Source organism: Camelus bactrianus, chromosome 30 (assembly GCF_048773025.1).
Source record: "Camelus bactrianus isolate YW-2024 breed Bactrian camel chromosome 30, ASM4877302v1, whole genome shotgun sequence".
Classification (NCBI taxonomy): domain Eukaryota; kingdom Metazoa; phylum Chordata; class Mammalia; order Artiodactyla; family Camelidae; genus Camelus; species Camelus bactrianus.
Genome location: NC_133568.1, coordinates 2,068,499 through 2,091,171, shown reverse-complemented (window position 1 = coordinate 2,091,171; position 22,673 = coordinate 2,068,499). Strand labels below are relative to the sequence as shown.

The window sequence follows — 22,673 nt, the reverse complement described above, 5'->3', positions numbered from 1 at the left end:
GTACTACATTCTATTTTATTTTTTTAATTTTTAATTTTCATAGAACTTTACATTTCCACTTAATTTGCAATTATTACATAATACTGACTATGTTCCCTGTGTTGTGCAATACATCTTTGTAGCCCGTCTTATACTCAATATAGTGTTACTCCCACTCCTCCACACCTATATTGCTCACCCCACTTCCGACTGGTAACCACTGGTTTGTTCTCTATATCTGTGAGTCTGCTTCTTTTTTGTTGTTGTTTTGTTATATTCAATAATTTGTTGTATTTTATACATTCTACATATAAGTGATATCATATAGTATTTGTCTTTCTCTGTCTGACTTATTTCACTTAGATAATGCCATCCAAGTTCATCCATGTTGCTGTTAATGGCAAAATTTCATTTTTTATGGCTGAGTAGTATTCCATTGTGTGTGTGAGTGTATAGTATACAGTAAATATCTATAAATATTATATCTATCTATATGTATGTGCATGTTTGTGTGTATCATATCTTCTTTACACATTCATCTGTTCATGGACACTTAGGTTGCTTCCATACCTTGGCATTTGTAGATAATGATACTATGAACATTGACATGCATGTATCTTTTCAAATTAGTGGTTTTGTTTTTGTTTTTGGTTTTGGTTTTATATACCCAGGAGTGGAATTGCTGGGTCATATGGTAATTCTGTTTTGAGATTTTTGGAGAAACCTTCTACAGTGGCTGCATGAATTTACTTTCCCACCAAGAGGCTACCAAGGGTTTCTTTTCTCCACATCATTGCCAATATTTGTTATTTGTGATCTTTTGATGACAGCCATTCTGACCAGCTAATACACTAAAATTTATTTACCCATTCATATGTTGGTGGATAACTAGATTGTTTCCATTTTTTTTTATTGTTTTGAATAATGCTATTATAAACATTGATGTACAACTATATATTTGAGTTCTTACTTTCAGTTTTTTGAGATATATAACTAGAAGTTGAATTGTTGAATCAAATGGTAATTTTATGTTTAATTTTCTAAGGAATTGTTATACTGTTTTTTACAGCAGCTGTTCAATTTTGCATTCCTACCAATGATATACAAGATTATCAATTTCTCTACATCCTCACCAAAATTTGTATTCTGTTTCTAAAGAAAAGGCAACCATATTAATGTGTGTGAAGTATATCTCATTTCCTTAATGAATAATGGTGATGAGCACCTTTTCAGGTACTTATTGACCATTTATCTCTGTTATTTGGAGAAGGTCTCTTCAAGTCCTTGACTATTTTTGAATTGAGCTCTTTGTTTTTGATTTCATTGTTGCTGAGTTAAATGATTCTTTATATATTCTGAATATTAATTTCTTATCAAATATACGATTTGTAAACATTTTCTCCTATCCTGTGAGTTGCCCTTTATATTTTGATATTGTCCTTTGATATGCATAAAAGTTTTAAGTTTTTGTAAAAACCAATTTATCTATTTTTTCATTTGTTGTCTGCACACACCTTTGGTGTATATCCAAGAAATCATTGCCAAATGCAATAGAATGAAGAGTTTCCCTACGTTTTCTTCTAAGAGATTTTGTTCAGCTTTTACATTTAGATCTTTGTTCTACTTTGAGTAAATGTTTGAATATGGAAGAAGGTAGGGTATAACTTCATTCTTTTGCATGTGAATATCAAAATTCCCCAGTATCACTTGTTGAAAATATTGTGCTTTCCCCACTGAATGGTCTTGACACTGTTACCAAATCATTTGACCGCATATGAGAATATGTATTTACTCTATTGGTCTATATGTATATTTGGATTACAATAGTTTGTAGTCAGTTTTGAAATCAGGAAGTATGATATCTCCCACTTTGTTCTTCTCTTTCAAGATTTTTTCTTTGCTTATTGGGGATCTCTTGAAATTCCCTATGAATTTTACAATGACTTTTTCTTTTCTGGAAAAATATTCAAAATTTAATAAGAATTACATCAGATCTGTAGATTGTGTTGGGTAGTACTGACATCTTAGTGACATTAAAACTTCCAACCTATGAACATGGATGTATTTCTATTTCTTTATGTCTTATTTAATGTCTTTTGGCAACGTTTATAGTTTTCAGTATACAAGACTTCTTCTAGGCTAAATTTACTTTTAATTATCTTAATCTCTTTGATCCTATTTAAATAGGATTGCTTTCTTAATTTTTTAATTGTCATGTTAGTGTATAGAAATGCAACTGATTTTTAATTGTTGATTTTGTATCCTCCAAATTTGCTGAAATTGTTTATTTTTCTATTATTTTTTGGTGAAAACTTTGATATTTCTATATTTAATACCATGTCGTGTATTAAGAGAGAATTCATTATGTCATTTCCAAATTTAAATCTCTTTCTTTCCCTTGTTTTATTACACTGGCTAGTACTTCTAATAGTATGTTAAATAGAGGAGGTAAAAATGGGCATTACTGTCTTTTTCTTTACCTTAGGGGAGAAGATTTCAGTCTTTCATCATTGAATATGATGTAGCTGTGGATTTTTCATGCATGGTTTTTATCATGTTGAGGAAGTTTTCTTCTATTCCTAATTTTTGAGTTTTTTTTTTTTTTGTAAAAGAAAGATTATTAAATTTGTTCAAAGGATTTTTGTGAATCAATTGGATGACCAATTTTTTTTCTTTGCTCCCTTAATGTGGTATATTATATTGATTGATTTTTCTATTTGGAATCTACAGGATATAATCAACATTTATAGAATACCAAAGACATCAGAATACACATTCTTCTCAAGCTAACATGAAACATTCACCAAGATAAACCTCATTATGGATCATTAAACACGCCTTAAGAATTGAAAGGAACAGAAATGTTACAATGTATGTCTCAGACTACAGTGAAATTAAACTAGAAATCAACAATGGAAAGATAGCTGGAAAGTCCTAAAATACCTGGATAGTAAACAACAAACTTCTACATTATACATAGGTCAAGTAAGTCTCAAGAGGGATTTTAAAATGTATTCAATGAAATGAAAATAAAAATACAACTCATCAAAATTTGTGAAATGCAGTGAAAGTTGAAGGAGACTTGTACGACACTTTTGTCATGGTATATAATCTTATGGAGACCATAAACTCAATTTTGTGAAGAGGCAAAGAAGACACAAAGCAGCAGTTCCCAGGAATGGAAATGATCCTAAAATTAAATTAAGAAATGATTTCAAAGCAAAGAACAAATCCAGGGTGTTGCCAGATAAGAGAAAAAAAAAAAAAGATGGAGGGCTCAAATATGAAATGAAGAATGTGACTGAAGAGTCTTTTGTTTAAACCTCAGAATCTTTAAGGTTGGATCCTTGGAGTATGACATAGTAAGAAAAAGACTCTCTGAGGAGATACAGTGTGTGTCATAGATGCTGTCAAACAATTGGTTTTCTAGAAAGTTTAAGGGAGTTTTCCTCAGCCTTCTCAGCAAAAACCCAAGGTAGGGATAGGGCTACATTGAAAGTATTTGTGGGTTCAGCATTGTTGAGCCTTGATGAAGCTCACCTCAGAAGGCTTAGACCAAATCAGAGGGTATTTGTGCTAATGAAGAGCTACAGGGGCACCTGTTGATCCAGCCCTGGCATTCCCATGCATGACTATACTTTTATACATTTTTCCTTACCATTTTATTCTCTTCTCTGTTTTTACCCTTTGTTTTTCTTTTTTCTTTCTCATTTCTTTACCTCTTTTTGGACAGTTTTAAGTAAGTAATGTACAGAGGACAGGCCTTGGAGTCAGAGAACTTGCATCTGAGACTAAGCTCTAGAACCAAGCTAAGTGACATAGAAGAGATTAGACCTAATCTCTTCACCTGAATAAATGTAAGGATAATATCTAATTTACTGTGTGATCATGAGAATTAGAGATAGTAAGTGTATTCCTTAAAAGGTAGAAAGTGTCCAATAAGAGTGGCTGTTATATTATTTTTATTACTGTTACTACAATTATGTTTATGTGGTTGATTTGAGTTCCTGGAGCAGCTGTTAGTAAACTCTACACTGAGTCTTTTTACTCTTTACATATTCTTTACTATGATTATTTTTATGAGGATGATTTAGATTTTGATAGCTGCTATTGAGCTCTCTTAGTCTCTTTACAGCAGAGTATCCATCCCAAGATGTTATGAGTGCTGGCTGCTGGAAATGCTCACATGATCTCCCTTGAGAAATGCCTGGCAACCTCCTGTGTCTCCACTTCTCTAAAGATTTATTCTTAGAGGATTCAAGCAACAAATCATCTACAGGAATTGCCATCTTATGCTTTGCTTTTAAGATACTAACATTAGAAAATTATTTTTTTAATTTTTATTTTTAATACTACAAATATATCTTAGGCCTTCCACTAGCAACCAAAGATACATCAAGCCCTCAGCTAAAGAGAATGCTAATCTATACTGGATCAGTTTCCCCTTCTTGGCTCCACTTCTGGCACTATGGTGTGCAAGTCAGAATCACTCCTCAGCAAAACTGATGAAATTTTTTAAAAACCCATTTAAAAATAGTTGGCCTTATAAGCATAAAAAATGGAAGTGTTGCTACAGATATACAGCAAATAAGGACATATTTACTCAAGAATATTTACTAAAACTCCATAAAATGATGAGTCTTTAGTATTTGAAGATCTGTACTGTTACCTCCTCCACTCATTGAGCTGGGAACTCCACCCAGACTTGTACAACCAAGAACACAAATTTCTGACTCCCCCCAGGTCCTGGTTGCAGGGATGTCTTCCTGGGAAGGACAGGATATTAGCATTTCTCATACTGTCCCATGATGCTTGTTGCTGAGGCAAAGTTCTGGACAAGTGCAGCCAACAGGTGGGGACTCCATCCTTACACCAAGTTTCCTCTCATGAGACAAAGGTTGTACCTTGGGCATGGTAGGACACTGAGGTCCCAATTGCTCTTGACTCAGCTCATAGGACAGGGGATTGTGCCAAGGGAGACAAGCCAAAGACACCTCGGGCTCTTGCTCATATATCCACTGAGCACTTAGTTCTTCAAACTGGACTGTCTCTTAGAATTGACCTATTGGTCCTTACTCCAGCACCAGAGTTGTGGCTTAGACATTTTTCCTGGGAGGAAAGGTAGTCCATAGAACAGAGAGCTCAAATTATCTCCCCAAAGGAGCCAACTTTATTTCCAACAGCATATGAAGTTCAAATCTAAGGGTGCTTTCAAAAACAGTAGAAGTGTTGGTGAGAGGCAATGGAGAGGAGACTGATAAATTCATTGAAGATGCAGGCTAAATGATAAGCCAATTAGTTGCTGGAGAAAAATGAGAAAACAACTGCAAGAATTAGAGTCTGAATAAATTTCAAACATTGGCCATCAGGAACTGTCCCTTCATACCAGCCTGAATATGATTGGATTAGGGTGTAAATAATTTATTCTCCAGGGCATTGTTACAAACAATAGAGCTTTTAACCAGCAGTTAGTGGAGTTTCATAGGTTAGTGTGGTCAGGTAACTAGACAAACACTGCCAAAGTCCTGCTAAAACCCTGTTATCCCAGAGTGGCTGGGCATATCCAAGGACAAATCTCTGAGGAAAAACATTAGAGGCTTTATTCTGTGTCTGTTTAGGGGATAGAGGGGGAGGAGCAGGGAACAGACATCACTAAAATAATCCAGTTAGTCCTTAAACAAGTAAACAAGCTAACAACAATGACAAGCACTGAAAGAGGGGAGAGATGAAGTCAGTACCCAAAGTTTCTGCAATATCTAAAATGTTCATTTTCCAAAAAATATTTTGAGACATGCAAAATAAGCAGGAAATTATGGCCTAGATACCAGAAGAAAAGCAGGCAATAAAGCCACCTGCAGGAGTGACCAGATGTGAGAAAACAAGCCATTATAAATATGTTCAAAGAAACAAAGGAAACCATGATTTTAGAAGTAAAACATGATGAGAGTGTCACATCACATAGAGAACATTAATAAAGAGACAGGAATTATTAAAAAATAACCAAATGGAAATTTGGGGGCTGAAAAGAGCAAAAACTGAAATTTAAAACTTTGCTAGATGGGATCAGTAATACATTTAAACTGGCAGAAAGTAAAAGTACTTAAGAATAGATCAATAGATATTATGCAATCCAAAGAACAGAGTGAAAAAAGAATGAACAAAAAATGAGCAAAGCCTCAGAGAAATGTGAGACACTAATGTATACCAACAGACAAGTAAAGGCAGTACCAGAATAACAGAGAGAGAAAGGAGCAGAAAAATATTTGAAAAATTAGTGGCTAAAAATTTCCCAAATTTACTAAAAAAATTTAAATCTATATATCCAGGAAGTTCAACAAACTGCAAGTAGGATAAACTTAAAAAGACCCATGAATAGACACATAGTAAAAATGCCAAAGAAAATTTTTAAGGCAGCAAGAGAAAAATAACTATGTGTATCATCAGAATAATAGAGGGCTGAAGGCAATAGGATAATGTATTTTCAGCCCTCAAATTTTAAAAAACTCTTAATCAAGAATCCTATATCCAGCAAAATTATCATTTAAAAATGAAGATGAAATAAAAAGATGTTCGGATAACAAAATCTGAAAGAATCTGTTGCCAGTAGACCTACCTTACAAGATATACTAAAGTTAGTTCTTCAGGCTGAAAGCAAGTGACCCAAGACAGTAATTTGAATACACACACAAAAAAAACAAAGATCACTGATAAAGGTAATTATGCAATTATAAAGGAGTATAAATGCCTATTTCTTATCCTTTCTTCTCTTATCTTATTTAAAAAGCATAAAGCAATATATATTTAATTGTATTTGTGGGCATATAACATACAGAAATGTAATATATTTACCAATAGCAGGGCAAGGAGGTTGGTGAGAACAAACCAACATTGGGTTAAGAATTGACCCCAGATGTTTCACTTGAATCCAAAGGAAAAAATGTATAGAACCTGAAATGGAAAGAAGGCTAATATGAGAATAATTATACATATAACTTAAAAACTGTGTTCTACACTGGAAACTGACAAAACATTTTAAACTGACTATAACTCAATTAAAAAAATTATACATATAAACTTGCTCTCGTTTCTCCTCTCAGTTTCTTTAAAAGGCACAAAATTACATAAAGGTATAATAATTATACTGATGTATTGTTGGGCTTATAACATGCATAGAGATAATACCTATGACAAGAATACCACAGTAAGAAAGAAAAGAGAATATGGGAATGCTGTTTCTACATTCTCTGAAGTTGCTGGTGTAATTCTGAAACTGTTTTTGATAAGACATATATGGTAAGGCCTAAAGCAATCACTAAGTAAATAATTAAAAATATATAGCAAGAAAATCACTAAAGAAATTAAAAAGTAATTTTAGAAAATATTCCATTAATGAAAAAGAAAGCAATAATGCAAAAAAAAAAAAAAAAGACTTGAGGTATAGAGAAAATAATAAATGGGAAGTGTAAATCCCATTGTTTTGCTTAGTTTTGTTTTTATGAATTCTGGATGCAAGTCCCTTGTCAGATATATTATTTGTGAATATTCTCTACCATAGTGTGAGTTGTCTTTTCATTTTCTTAACATTAAGTTTTTTAATTAATGCTATTTCTCTTTTTTTTTTTCACTTAAAATGAATGAGAGCAAACAGAACATGTGAACAAATGTATAGATACAGGTGCTCTGGAAGAAAGGCATTAATACATGGCAAAGAAATGAGACTTGGCATTTTAACGCTGATCATGCCATCCTCAATGCCATAACACCAAATCTGTGCTTGCAACACAGTAAACTATGTGTATCTGCTATCCCCTACTTCTCAAATCCAGGACTTATGAACTCAAATAAGAATTTGCCATCAAAACTCAAACTTGAATTCTTGTTCTAGGAATGTCTCCAGAAAAGAGCACTAATGTTTTTTGAATATTCGGTGTAAGTAGCTTTAATTGAAATAAGTCTTAGGAAGGAGTTACAACCCTTTCCCATTCCCACATACCTGGGTACACAAGACACAGTCATTTATTCCATATCCATTAACAGTTTACAGAGCACCCACTGTCCCCAGGCACCACATTAGGCCTTGGGATCCTGAGGAGGAAAAGATGCACTCTTACCCTCAAGGAATTTAGCCTAGTGAAGAAGACTGCCTGAATCCCCTAATAACCTCTCCTTCCATCAATCAAGGAAAGCATTTACTAACTAATCATACACTTTCCTATCACAAACTACATACATATATGTAGAAAAGCACATGGACTCTAAGCATTTGAAAACAATCAGTTCAGGAGGGCCTTAGAGAAAATCTAGTCAAAATCTCTCATTTTATACCTGGAAACTTTAAACCCAGAGTGGATAAGTGATTTAACCAGGATCACGACAAGAGCTAAGATTAATACGGCACTTCCTATATGCCTAGAACTGCTTTAAGAGTATTGTTTATTTAATCCTCACCACAAGTCATCTTTCAAATAGAAAATTAAGGCACAGAGAAATTAATTAACAACAAAAATCAAATAGCTCACAAGAGCAAAGTCAGGATTTGAATCTAAGTAGTCTTGCTCTAGAATCCATACTAAAAGTCACCATGCTATATTTAAGTAGCTATGTCTAAAGGCAGTCATGATTTTCTGACTCATGTTTTTACACTGTCTTGTTATTTTATACTTTCAAGGTTTCCAGCATCTCTAGAACCCATTGGTCAAAACTTGTCATAGAAATCTCAAGATATTATGGTACTTTAAAGTCACAAGATCCTCGATTTGGGAAAAATGGCTCAATTCAACTTGGATGTATATGTTACCAGAAGGTGAAGATGAAGACATGCACAGCCATGAGAAATATAATAAGTAATCTTGTAATAAGTATTTTTTTAGCTTACTTTGACAAATTTTGCCACTTGTATCTCATTTCCTTGTTTTCCTGAATCACTCCCATGTACTCCTTCTCACTTCCAAATCCCAGTCTTTAAGTGTGTTAATTCCTCAATCAAGTAAGAACATGTTAATGTAGACAGAGCTAGGGATTAAATCTTGAGAAGACACTGCACTATACAAGATAAAGAAGATGTGCATTTCAGAAGTCTCAGACTTTATTTCACTCATTCATTCATTATCTAACAAATATTTATTTGGTGCCTTCCCTATGCACAACAATGCAGTGGATTCTGGGGATGTGCTAGTCTATGTGATGGATGTGACCTTTGCCCTCCTGTGGTCCACATTCTTGCAGCATTCCTGCAGAAGAAGTTAGGGAACCATAGTTAAGCACTTGTAAACTCTCAACCTGCTAGGCCTCTGAATGACGGCTGAGCTACAGGAGGATGAACAGAATGACTCAGCAAGACTGGGGACTGCTAATAGATGCTGTCACTCTCAGATGTACAGACTACAGAGGAGAGAGCATATTATTTTGAAATGACAGTAATACACTGAGTGATATGCATGAACTATAAAATAGTTTATAAATAGAAATTATTTGCATTATGATTGTGTTTTGTCAGAATGCACACATTTTATTTTTGTCCTTGAGGACCCTGAAGAGCAAAATATTATACCTGATTATTGAATTGGTTAAGTAAATTAAGCAAATCCAGGGATTTTATTTGATAATCAAGTTCACTCAAAGACGAAGGTAAAATTGTAAAATTTATACCCACTTATATATTTGTTTTCATCCTTCAGTATGCTTCCCCTCTCACTTTTACTTGTAATTAATCTGTCTTTAACTGCCCCAGTTACACAGAGGCCTTTACCAGACACCAAAAGTTATTCTGCTCACAAAAACAACAGGCTTCCTTAAGCCTTAAGTTCTTTAATTTGCCCTTTAGGTCTCAATTTCTCTGAGAAATCTGGGAAGTCCTCTGCACTTTAAACCACTCTTTCATCTACCAATGTAAGACTCAACTAATTTTGCCCTTCAATTTTGTAATGAGATAAAGGACACCTGATTTCTTATCATACTGCTCTTTTTCATAAGGTGACCTGGTTACATTCAGCTATTATAAAGCGTATTTGAGTCATAGGCTCTGAACCATGTCAATATCCTGTATTAGAAGAGTCTACTCAGCCCTATATTTGCTCATATATCCAGCTACATATTTGCCTCTTTTTTTTTAACTTTAAGCTTCTTGAGGGCACATGTCTTTTTGCTTATTTCTTACAGAGATCCCTCCAAAAACAATTTGGTAGAGAGAGTGAGTTGGATACAAAGAAGGTGGCAGAGATAAGTTAGTAGAAGAATAACTGGATAATTGGAAGATGTGTTTGCATTTGGATACGTAGGATTCAGGAGACAAAGCCAAAGAGAATGGTGGTGTGGGGACACACTGGGGTTTAGTTAGCTAGTCCTCACTGATTTATCATGCCCAGCTTAATGGTCCCAGGAGGAATGCTTGGAGACTTGTGGACCCCAGAAGGGCAAAGGCCACATCCATCAAATGGACCAGTGTATCCTCAGAAACCAGTCCAGTGTTTTGTGCACAGTAGGCATAGAATAAATATTTGTTGGATGATAAATGAATGAGTAAAGTGAAACGAAGTCTGAGATATCTGGAACATGAAATAGTCCTATCTTCTCTTCTGATATAGTCCAGGATAGATACATTAAACACATAGAAAACAGAAACTCCTGTCTAGACTGTTAGTTGCTTGCCCCAGATATCACGGCCAGAAGAGCCACAAGCAGGACCCAAGATACCAATTCTCATACACTTTCTGGCACATATCTCTTTTTCTCTATCTCTAAAATGTTCTGAATCTTGTTCTTTTACAATTTATTTTGATTCTTAAAAATTCTTAACAAACTATATATACACAAACATACACAGACACATGCATACATATTATGTCCTAGTCTTAGAGAATCAGTTAAGGTTAGAATTGAAGTTCAGTATTAAATGTGTATTACAATTAACAGATAGCCTAATATTAGGCCAAGAAACACATGTGCACAAATACATACACACACAGTCATTGAGGAAAAAATGATGGGGGGGGCATGGAATCAAGGTCTAGCTGGGACTCGACCTGGGTTACTTCTAATCAAAGAAATGAAAGAGTTGACTATGAGGAACCTCAGAAACCAGCTGCTTTCACAGTATCAGGAAAACTTTTGCCCAGATTTCAACATGGTCCAGGGAACACAGGTTGAATCCTTACAGGGATCCCAGCAAGCACTGTCTCAGTCACTAGCAGAACCCATCAGGGCTTTTTTTGATCACTTCACAGGAGCTAAGGAGCACCAATTCTGCTTTAATTCTAAGCTTTCAGCCTGGCTTCACTTGCAAATATTTTCTTAGAAGTCTTCATTTTATGGATGGGAAAGAGACAATAGTCAATAAATGGCTGGCTCCTGTGTGGCAGATTTCAATATGGGACCCAGATGACAGTACATATTCTTTAAATGGGATGCATAGGGAACTTTCAAAGAAATATTTGGACATCTTCCCAGAAGACAGATTAGCTGGAGATGGCGGGCATCCTGCTGCAGGAAATTGTGTTTTTCCTTTGAAGAAGAGCCTGGAAGGTCACCTTCCTAACACTTGTCATAAAAGGAAGGGATGTCATATAGTTAAGGCAGAGGGTCAATCAGCACAGTGGGTACTGAGAACACGGAGTAATTGGTCATGAATATTTAAGACTGGGACCATGATAAGGGATCAGCTCACACAGAAGTGCATAGCTGGCCTTGCACAATTACAGTTTCTAGTCAAGCTACCTTATTCCAAAAACACGTTCAAAGTCCACCTCATTCTGTCCTTGGAATTCTCACCACTGAGCTCATTCTCAGGAGTCATTCTCAGAGTTTCTCCCAGGCCTGAGCAAAGCTCACCTTAAACTTCTGCAATCAGGAGATTGAAAAGGTCAGGAAAACATGGTGAAGTCTTTGATCAAAAATAAATAAAAATTCTTTATCAATGACAATATGCTCAATTATACACAGTTGAACCAGCAGGATGACTTTCTGAGAATGCAAAGCCATGAATGCCTTCTCACTTTTGTTATTTTCTTTTGAACTGCTGTCTCAGTAGAACTAACAAACTTGAACCTTGATGTTGAGAAAATATTCCAAAGTAGTATTTCAATTAAGCACTGTAAAGCTAGCCAAACTTTCCCAGATCCATGTTCCTATGCTCCTCCTTCAAACCTGCATGGCCCACCAACCTCTCCTCCACTTTCAGGTGCTGCATGCTTCCCCTGTAGAGTACATACCTCTGAGAAAAGGAATAATAATTCCTGTTTACCTTCGTATTCTGCCTCACCTCTCCAGAACTCCAGTGCTTTCTTTTATACACTGTAGACTTTCAATGTTTTAATTAATTTAAAGAAATAGAGAATTTTCCATTATCAGAAATAATTTTAGAATACAGAATTGGAAAAGAACTATTAATACTGGATAATATTCTCTCTTCCATTAATCATAAAAATTTTCTCATGACAGAGAAAACTGAACTCTTATCAAGGCAGCCACATGGAGCAAAGCTGATGACACTCAGAGTCTCTCTTTTTTATATGTAATTTTTATTTTTTGGTTGGTTTGGCTTTTATTGTTTTGTTTTGTTTTTCAGGGAATCAACTCAGAAGGGCCCTGCCAAACCTAGGAGTGAGTTGATTGTTCCATGTGGGTCATGCAGTTCAATAACACAATTTATAGTGATACTTTCATTTCTGTTATTTGTGACTGCTTGTGCCATTGGGCAGAGGAACTGACCACATTGCTGCTCACAGTCATCCCCTTTATCATATGAATGTGAGGAGCCTACCCCTAGATATTTCCCCAAACCAATGAGATGCTGTAGAAAACAGAGTATTTCTATGTCTGTTTCTTCTGGATATTCTCAGCTTACCAGAAAGAGATTGACTGAGCCCTGAGGGTGGATTGGTCATTTTAAGACAATATTTGGGGCAGATAAGGCAAAGGTATAGAATTTAGGTCTTTCTAAATTTTGCTTCTCTTTCATGAGACTCTTTCTGATTATTATCATCTGCACTGATCCATCTGTTCATATAAGTAGTACCTGGTTGTTTTCTATGTGTTCATCTAAGTTCTGAGCTGCTTGAGGTCAGAAACCAAGACTGATGCTTTTTTGATATCGTGCTTGATATCTAGCATACTGATGGGCACAAAATGAGTGCTTAATATTTATGATGAGACTTCTAAACACAATTTTACACTTTGACAAATTTGGCTCTGGAAATAGTGACTGAGTCTTTCAGAATTTTCTATGAACAGAATAATTGACTTTCTTTGATCAAAATAAATTGATCGAGGGTCCCTTAGAGAATATCAGATATTCCTCTAAGGACTTGAGCATATTTCAAGACTCTACCTGTCATGTTTAAAAGAGATTGCAATGTAGTCAAAAAACTGTGAACAGGCATAAAACACCAAGTGGTTTTGTATTTCTCATTATAAGGCCTACCCTGGGATGCCAGTAATTTCTGGTTCCTAAATATTCTCTTTTCTTTTGGGGCCCGAATCATGTGAGTAATATTAAAGTTCTTCAAGAAGAGCGTTTGAGGTTATTCAGTTTTCTCCCCACTGTAATGCAGGCAGCAGTTTATGTGAAGTGAAACAGGAGGAAGAAGAAACAAAGAAACATCTATTTGATGCTACAGTTTCAGAGGAGGATTCCCAGGAGCAATATCCCAAGTTCAGAAGCCCACTTTTTCCAGTGTTAGTAATATGTGTTGTTACCATGGAGGGTGATTTTATTAATGAGAAATGGAATAAAATAAACACATTTATAAGCTACATATTTGAGATGAAACCAGAGTTGATATGGTTTTAATAAACTTGAGCATTTTATCTTCCTGCTAATGGTGACTTTGGTTACCAAGGATGGGAGTCACTTTTGTACTCATATCCTCATTGGAATTGAAATCTTAACAGATCACCTAGTTTATAATCTCTTATTTTATAGATAAAGAGATTGACTCCCAAGGACGTTAAGTGACTCCCCCAAATCACATAGGTATTTGTGACAGAAGAATGCATTCTCTGTTCATAGATTTGGAAGGGGAGAGAATATTCCTTTCTAAATATTCAAAGACACATATGGGAAATTAGACATTTTCAATTTTTAATGTAATGACTTCACAATGAGTATTTCTCATAACACTCACTTCTTCCCCTGTTTTATGTTTAATTCTGTAGCTTTTATTGTCCCCTCCAGATTGTAGTCAGTTTGAGGACAAAACCCAAATCTAAGTTACCTTAAGAAATCTGTCCATAAACTCATACTCTCATCTGTCTCACAATCATAAGCTCAATAAAAATTCTATCGATGACCAAAGGAAGGGATGCTCTTTCAGCCTTTCCTCCAAGACTCAGGAAGAACAGGTGCCAGCTCAGAATGGAGTGGACAAAGATAGAATAGAGCAGTGTCACTCCTTTTTAGGGTAATTCAATCCATAGTCCTAATCAGTCTCTGTCAGACAAATCTCTGTCTCATATAATGCAGTTGTGCTGTTTATTTTCATTTATACAAACTGATCAGATATGCTTCAAATGCTGAGTTTTTTTATAGTTTTTATTTTATTCCTTTGGGAGGTTCCTGTAAAAACTTTTTTTTTTTTTAATGGGAGTGTGATCCCTGTAGCAATCTGGAGATAGAGATGTTGCCTAATTGAATCAGAGTGTTGAGGATGAGAGTCTGTGCAAAAAGAATCAGTTAAATCTGGGGTGGGGATGAGAGTAGGGGTTGAATGAGGAAAACAGAAATTTTAAATCCCCCAAATTCCTGAATTTGGATTAATTTTCTGTTTGTTCGGCAAGGCTCTTTGTTACTTTTCAAAGGAAGGCCACTCAACTGTAGAAGGAAATGAGCAGGGCAGTAGATGGGTGTACTGGCAGTTTATTAGCCATAAAACCCTCTTTAAGAGTAAAGCAAGACCCCTCTGCCACGGTATTCCCTCCCTATGTTGAGGGTAAGGATTTATGAGAAGCAGATGCTCCTGGAGGCCCAGAATCCTTAATTAAACATCTTAGTTTAATACAAGTGTAAACTGTCACATGGCCCTGCAGCCTTTCTAGGTATGAAGGGGCAAAGCCCACAAAGGAGCCAACACGACCTCCCATGCAGGGTCATTGCCTTCCTACTTTTGTGCTTCTGTAAAACTGCTTGGCTCTAGGAAAACAAAACTTACCCCTAAAATTCCATTGGTTCCCAAAAGCTCACTCCTAAATGGTTCCTTTCTAACACCTCATTTGCATATGGTGCAAACTTAATTGAAACCTAAAACCCTATAAAAGACTCTGTAAACCTAAAGACAGGGCCCAGAGCTTGGAGTGTTAACTCCTCTGGGCCCATTGGCATAATAAACCTGAGTTCTCCAACCCTCTGAGCATTGTTTGGTCTCTCAATAGGATTCAGGTTTCTGTAACAAGCACACAGTGTAAGAAAAGATAAAGAGATTTCTGTGTATGAGTTAAGTTCTTTGATTCTCCTCCGAGTCTTCCCTTAGGATCCAAAGCACATCTGTAAATAACAATTTACTCAGGATGTACCTGTGAGAAGGTGGTGGCCCGACACAAATACTGTACTTCCAAAGTCCCTTGCATGTGGACCTGGACAGTCCTAAGCATCTTTCCCAACTCTTGAAAACAGACCCCCACTTTTCTAGCCCATGAGAGGGGTGCAGCAGTGCCCTGCTGCCCACTCTCAGCAACCCTCTTCCCTCCTCCCAAGAGAAGGGCAGGTAAGTTTTAAAACAAAAACCTATCTGTTAATTTTCTTGAATAAATTTGCCTTACCAAAAACTTCTAAAAGTCCTTGAAAAGATATCAGTATGAAAATTTTAAATTGCAAATACGTGATCAAATTAAAATAGGCTGTGTTCACTGCTTTCCAATAGAAAATGAAATGGCATGTATTTTTATCAGACTGTTAGGTCTGCTAAACCTAAATGTTAGTTTGAAGACACAGAAGCAACCAAACTGCAGTATAATTAGTTAACAATTCCAGTACCCTCCATGTGTTCAGATTCCACATCCTGAGACCCCAAAATGCTCTTTGGTTTGTGAGTGCCAAGATAACTTTCTTTTGCCCCGGCTTTCTTAGTCAATAGCTTCACCCTTGAAGGAATACAAAATGGCAGACAACCGCACAAGTAACTGGGTCTGTGTGATTTAAGAATATAAGCCATGACATATCTGATGTTACTCTTAGTTCAAGTAGTGAAGGGGACACAGTTGTCACTGAGTGTACACTTGAGTTATGGCACTTACACTTACTTACCCCTCTACTATATGTTAGAATTAAATTTACAATTCTTTGAAACTTGTTCTGTTTTTATTCATTTGGAAAGGTGTTCCAACATGTCCAGCCTAACATGAACATTCTTACTTTGAGAGTGATTTCATTTTCAATGATTTAGATTTGCTGTTAAGATTTGTTTTTTAAGACCATTCCTCTCCCCATTGCTGTTTCAGTCTTCTGAATCCTTAGAAGGAAGCACTAATATCAGTTAAAATGAAAAGTGCCCTAGTCAATATAACTGGAAAAAGATATCATGTCTTCCAAGGTTTTATTTTGTTTTTTAAAATTTATTTTTAGAGCAGTATTAGGCTCACAGCAAAATTGAGAGTAAGTGCCCAGTCTCCATATACCCCGTGCTCAACTCATGTACACTCTTCCCCATTATCAGCATCCCCCACCAGAGTAGTACATTTGATACAATCGATGAACATACATTGATGCATCATTCTCACCCACAGACCATAAGTAGCTTACATTAGGGTTCATTTGGTGTTTTTTACATTCTATGATACATCCACCATTATAGTATCATCAGAGTGTGATAATATATCATATTATCACTGACCTAAAAATCCTGTACTCCACCAAAATCCACTGTGCTCCACCTATTCATACCTCCTTCCCACCTTACCCTTGGCAACCACTCATATGTTTACAGTCTTCATAGTTTTGCCTTTTCCAAAATGTCATATCATTGGAATCAGTCTACAGCCTTTTTGTATTGGCTTCTTGCACTTAATATTATGCATTTAAATTTCCCTCATGAATTTTTATGGCTTGACAGCTTATTTCTTTTCAGTGTTGAATAATATTCCATTATCCTTCCAAATTTTTTTAGACTGTGTGGGCATTTTCCTGCAGTGGCTTGAAATTAGTGATTTTTTTTGTTTTGTTTTCTGGGGTCGAAAGGTGGAAATATTTTAATATGTAGAAGATTCTTGCTTAAGACAGTTTTTCAAATTTATAAACAAGGGTTTTTTTAATTTAAAAATTCTCTTGATGGTACTTGAGTATTTTTATATTCCTTTTTGATTTTTTACTGCTCATTCAAAAATAGCCTGTTTTGTCTAATCTCTGAAATTTATTTAGTGTCTCTCACATTGAAGTTCCAACTTTTTTTTGTTTGTTTTTTCTCATTTCCAGCATCCATCTAGCATACACTGATAACATCAGGGAAAATATACACTTAAGATTGAACCCAAGACCTCATGCAAGCTAAGCACTCACTCTGCCACTGAGCTACCCTCTCCCCCAGCAGCATGATTTTCATTGTCTTCTATACAGCATATTCTTCTCTGCTTTCCTGACTTGGGGAGTACAGGATGCTCTGCAAACAATTCTGATCTGTGACCACTCAAAAGAAATTTGGGTGGTCCAATTATAGCATAGAATTTATTTAACTAGTTGTAGAATGCATTGTCATTTCTGTCATGTCTGCTTTCACCTTACTGCCTTTCCTTTTTTTGCTATTACCCACTTGTATTTTATTTCCCATCTATATTTTATAAATTTCCTGTATACATTTATTATGATTTAGTTGTGTTTTTTCCCCTTCTGCTGTTTAAAGTAGTGTCTTTGGCAGACATAACAACTTATCTTTCCCTTTCTGGACTATTAAGATTGATCTCAAATAAAATTAGGCCTGACTCCAATCACTGGATCTCTGCTAAGTTCTTATCAGTGCTATTCATTTAGAAACTGAACAAAGGGTAATAATAAACTCCCTGTTCTATGACTTCCCCTCATTTAGGATTCCACTCAATTGCAACACAATTTATATTCACTTCTTCAATGCTGTTGTGAATCTGTGTAAAGGAAATGAATAAAAATGAGTTGTCAGGGCTTAAACTTTAACCTTTCTTTCTGCCTTTTTGGGCTTTATGCTGTCTTTGATATGGGTCATGTGACGTGGCTTGTCTCTTTCCAGACTGTGCATCTTATCTCCTGCTTCTCTGATTTCAGGGTTCCTTGTAATTCTTCCTTATCTATTTCACCCTGTGGCCATTTCTAGGGCTCTGTTCCACACTGCCCCCTCCTCAGTCAGCAGTATCTTTCAGAGACATAGCTTCTGTTTCCTTTCTCTTTCCAGATCCATGCAGGTGAAAGATCTTTCTCTGTCCATCTCTGATGGAGACTACATTCTTTACTGCCCAGTAGCATATTCCCTTTGATTGTCTCTTAGGTATGCAGAATTGTGAGCATATTCGAACATTCCTTCTTTTCTTCTGTCAAATTCTTGTCAGCAGTTTTACACACACACACCAATTTCTTGTCCCACCACAAATTTTTTGCAGATTATAAACAAGAGTTCTTCAGGCTTCTGCCTAAGAGTGTGGACTTTGCAGACTGCGGGCCTGGGTTTGAACCTTACATGATCACTTTGGATAAGTTTCTGGATTAGTTAAAATTAGTTGCCAGTTACAGAGACTGAAAAGAACTGTGTCATAAACAAAGTGATGTTTGTTTCTCTTTCACATTAAAAAAAAAAAAGTTCTATAGAGACAATCCAGAACTGGTATTATGATTTCACAAATCTCCTAAGACTTAGGCTGGTTCCACCTTTTAGGTTCAGTAAACATCAGATGAGGCCCTCAATCTCATGGTCCTAGATGGAGCTTTATCCATCACATGCAATGTAGAAAGGAGGAAGGAAGAAAGGGAAGGAGACAGAGGAAGGCAAGAATCTATGGTCTCTTAAGGAAATTTCCCAGAGGCTGTCATACACTTCCTGTCACATCTCATTGAACAGAATTTAGTATTGTGACCTCACCTAGCTGGAATAGAGACTGGTGAATACTGTCCTTATTCCAGATAACCTTACACTCAGCTGAAATGTGGGAGGTTCACAGCCTTAGAAAGAAAGGGGGAAAGGAACATTGGAGTAGCCAAATACCAGTTATTCTATATCTCTTTTTTCTTGACTGTTATTACCCATCTCACAGGAGTGTTAGGATTAAAAGAAATATTACTATGAAAGCATCTAATACAGTATCTAGCATAAAACAAGCTTTTGGTTAATGTTAGTTCATATCCCTCCTTATTCCTTTTTTGTGAATTTTCTCATTTCCCTGCTACCCCGTCATTGGCATCCAAACTCTATTTTAAATACTTGCCCCAGTTGATGGTACTAAGCTGTGGTCTTGTACCTTTTCATGAGCGGGAGCAACAAACACATTATTATTCAATGTCAGCATTTATTTTTAGCTTAAATTATGGCTTAGATTTAAGACATAGCTCTTGGAATCAAATAGACCTAGATGTGAATCCTGGCTCTGCCGCTTAGTCAGTTTCTAACCCCAGTTTGTTGCTCCCTCCATTTCCTCATCTGTGACCCAGGGGTAAGGTTCAGATATGAGGATTAAATGAAAATAATAGAGATAGAGTGCCTGACAAAGTAAGTGGTAGTTTTTTTCTTATCTTTTTAAATTTGGCCTAATCTGGCTGAACCTTTTTGAAAATGAACTCTCATTCCATTAAAAAAAAGTTTTAAAATTGGTCATCTCCATACATGTCCAAATGAGAGTTGTTAAATTGTTAGTCAAACCTTTTGATAATTGTCTCCAAAATCAGTTTAAACCCAAATAGCAGAAAAGTGTTTCTTGTATTTTTTTTAAGAAAAAAAAGCATAGCTGAGCCTTAACTTTATTTAGCCTTGATTTGAATGATTTTTGGTAGATCCACTCTTAGAAGCAGAATCATTTCCACTAATGAGTATATTTCATAGTATTTTTCCCCCAGTGGCTAGTTGTTAAGCACCTACTGTGTGCCAGAAGCTGTGCTAGTTTCTGGGGACATATTGGTAAGCAGAAATGCACATGGTCCCTGCTGTTGTGGAAGTTGCAGTTACTGAGGGAGACAGGTGAATCAATCACTGCAAATAAATGAAAAATTGCCATTATTAAAGTTGTTAGGAAGGAGATGTACAGGTGCTGTGAAAGTATGTGGAAACATCTTATGATCAAAAGTTGAATGGTGACTTTAGGAACAAAAAATTGGCCGGTGAGCTGAAGTAAAGAGATGTTATGGGCATATGGTTTGAAATGAGCTCAGACACAAGGTAAGGCTACACTCGGCATGGACCAGGACATGCCATAGTCTCCAGCACCACTCCAAAGAATGCATTTCATGGTTTGGGGCTGTCTTTAAAATAAATGCCTGTGATATATAAGTTCTCAATGTGATACTCTGAAAGGGGCTACATAATTTAGGAATAATTTAAATATTTCATAATTTATTCATGCTATATTGATAAATATTAAATTCACATATCTTTTTTTGTTTTTGATACACCAAGCAGAGGCATCTGAGAGAATTGGCTGTAAAGTAGGATTTTTTCAGAGAGGGTCAGAGGGTTGATCTGCATTACCCATAGTGAGAATTTGAATTTGAAGCCATTTGGCCGAATAGGGTGGCATAAGAAACACTGCTGGCAGAAGAATAGGTAGCCCACAAAGTAGCAGTGGAAGATGACCACAGGATGAGAGGTGTGAGCAGTGTGTTCCAGAGAGCAGGCAGGACTGTACTTGGGATGGCCCATCTCAGAGCCAGCAGGCAGCCTCAACGTCCCATCTCTCCAAGGAATTCCAGGTTCACATAGACAAGAGCCCAGCTTGGCACCTTGGCAGTGGGCACCATTTCTCCTTGTCCTGTCCAGCTGAGCTAATGGGGCATCTTTTGGGGGAAATGTTGCCTCTCTGGTCTTTTTTAGGGTTTTGGAAGTTGGCTGGGAGGCTCTGCTCCCATGTAACATGTTAGGGCATGACTGAGCCTCAGGGGCAGTACTGCCTGCCATTGGACTGTAGGTGGTTTCTTGTTCTGCGCTGATAAATTTAAGACGAATTCCATTCATCTAAATATTTTTAAGTTCATCTCTCTAGGCAAACCTAAATGAGTTTTAGTTAAATGAGTTATCAAAATAGACAACTGATCAAGGACTTGTCTTCCAAAAGCATTTGTGAGTCATGATACAGTTTCTAGAGACAGTGTTGTGCATGGTGGGTAGGTTCCCAGCCCTTCCCAAGAGTATTTATGCTATGTATTTACCCTAAGGGGTCACAAGCCTTTCACCTTCACCTTCCCAGGAATGCCATTGGAACTAGGAATTTCCCCAGCTCTTCACTTACTCTGTATTTGGAAGTCCTCCCTCAGGGTGCAGCAACCTTGTTTCAACCTCGGGGACTTCTCAATCGCTGTTCTCTGCCTGGAACATTCTTCCCTTAAGAATCTGAATGACTGCTTCCTTCTCAATGGAAGGTCAGCTCCAGTGTGACCTCAGGGATACTTTCCATAATATCTAGATAAATTACCATTGCCTGCCACCATCATAGTCCTTCAGGCCTAGGTTCATTGTTTGCTGACTTGTTCATCTTCTGTCCCCCACAACACAGACACCAGAATTTAAGTTCTGTGAAAGCACGGATATTTTCTCCCTTGTTTACCTGTTCTTAAGCCTGGTAGAGAGTAAACTTCCCAACCTGCTGCATGTGATAGTGGGCAAAAGATTTACCCCTTTGACATAAAATGGGGATAACATCACCTGTGATACCTGTCTCATAGGAAAAATGAGGACCTGGAGTTAGGGTGCTGAAAATACTTTTTCTCCCTGAAATGTGATTAATTTTTTGATTTTATATATATATATATATATATATACATATATATATATATTTGCAAATATCAATACCACTTACTCAATTACATAACCCAAAAAAACTTAGAACAAATTTTGTGCTTCTCTTTGCTTTGCTCCCCACTAAACTACTCCTTAAACAATACTAATCAGTTTGTCCAGAGGCCATATCCTTAAGGTCCCTCCCTTCAGCACCCTTCCTTTACAGCATCTTGATTGCCTTGAGTCTTTCCAGGACCACTGCTAATTGTCTTCCAACCAGTAGTCCAGTTTGTATTCTTTCCCCTCTTCCACCTCCCAAATTTGTCACCCACACTGCAGGAAAATAATTGTTGTGAAAGGCAAATTCCACTCCACTACTGCTTAGTTTAATAATCATGTAATGACTTGCTTTGTCACAGGATCATGTCCAAATGCCTTGGAGAGCCATGTGAGACAGTCTTCCTCTGTGTGCTTCTGCAATTCTCCAGCTTCACCTATTTCCCTTCTGTCATTTCTAAATCATCAGTGTACAAACCATGGACACAACGTGCACAGTCACATGCCATGCACCAGCCATCTCAAACTGTTTGCAATGCAGAGAGGAAGGTACTAGGTTGCCAGATGGCTTCACTCCCCTCTATTTGTGGTGTTCATCTTGCCTTGTCAAACACCTGCCCATCTTTCAAGAGTCAATTCAAGCATACCTATTCTGAAAGACCATTCCAAACTCTTGCCCTCTTCCCACCACTTCCAAGATCTCCTCATTTCTTTCTCTGCACTGCCTCTAAGCCTTGTACTACACCTATTATAATACCCATGCCAGAGATC

General features: G+C 36.6%; 1 protein-coding gene across 1 annotated transcript in view; it reads left to right on the top strand.

Moving 5' to 3' along the window:
* Window positions 1–7,015, top strand: part of LOC141575624 (guanylate-binding protein 6-like) — a 32,729-nt gene extending 25,714 nt beyond the window's left edge. Inside the window, exon 12 of the mRNA XM_074355270.1 lies at window positions 2,710–7,015. Coding sequence (XP_074211371.1) covers window positions 2,710–2,729 — 20 coding nt within the window. The 3' untranslated portion in view covers window positions 2,730–7,015. The remainder of the gene's footprint in view (window positions 1–2,709) is intronic.
* Window positions 7,016–22,673: the final 15,658 nt, after the last annotated feature.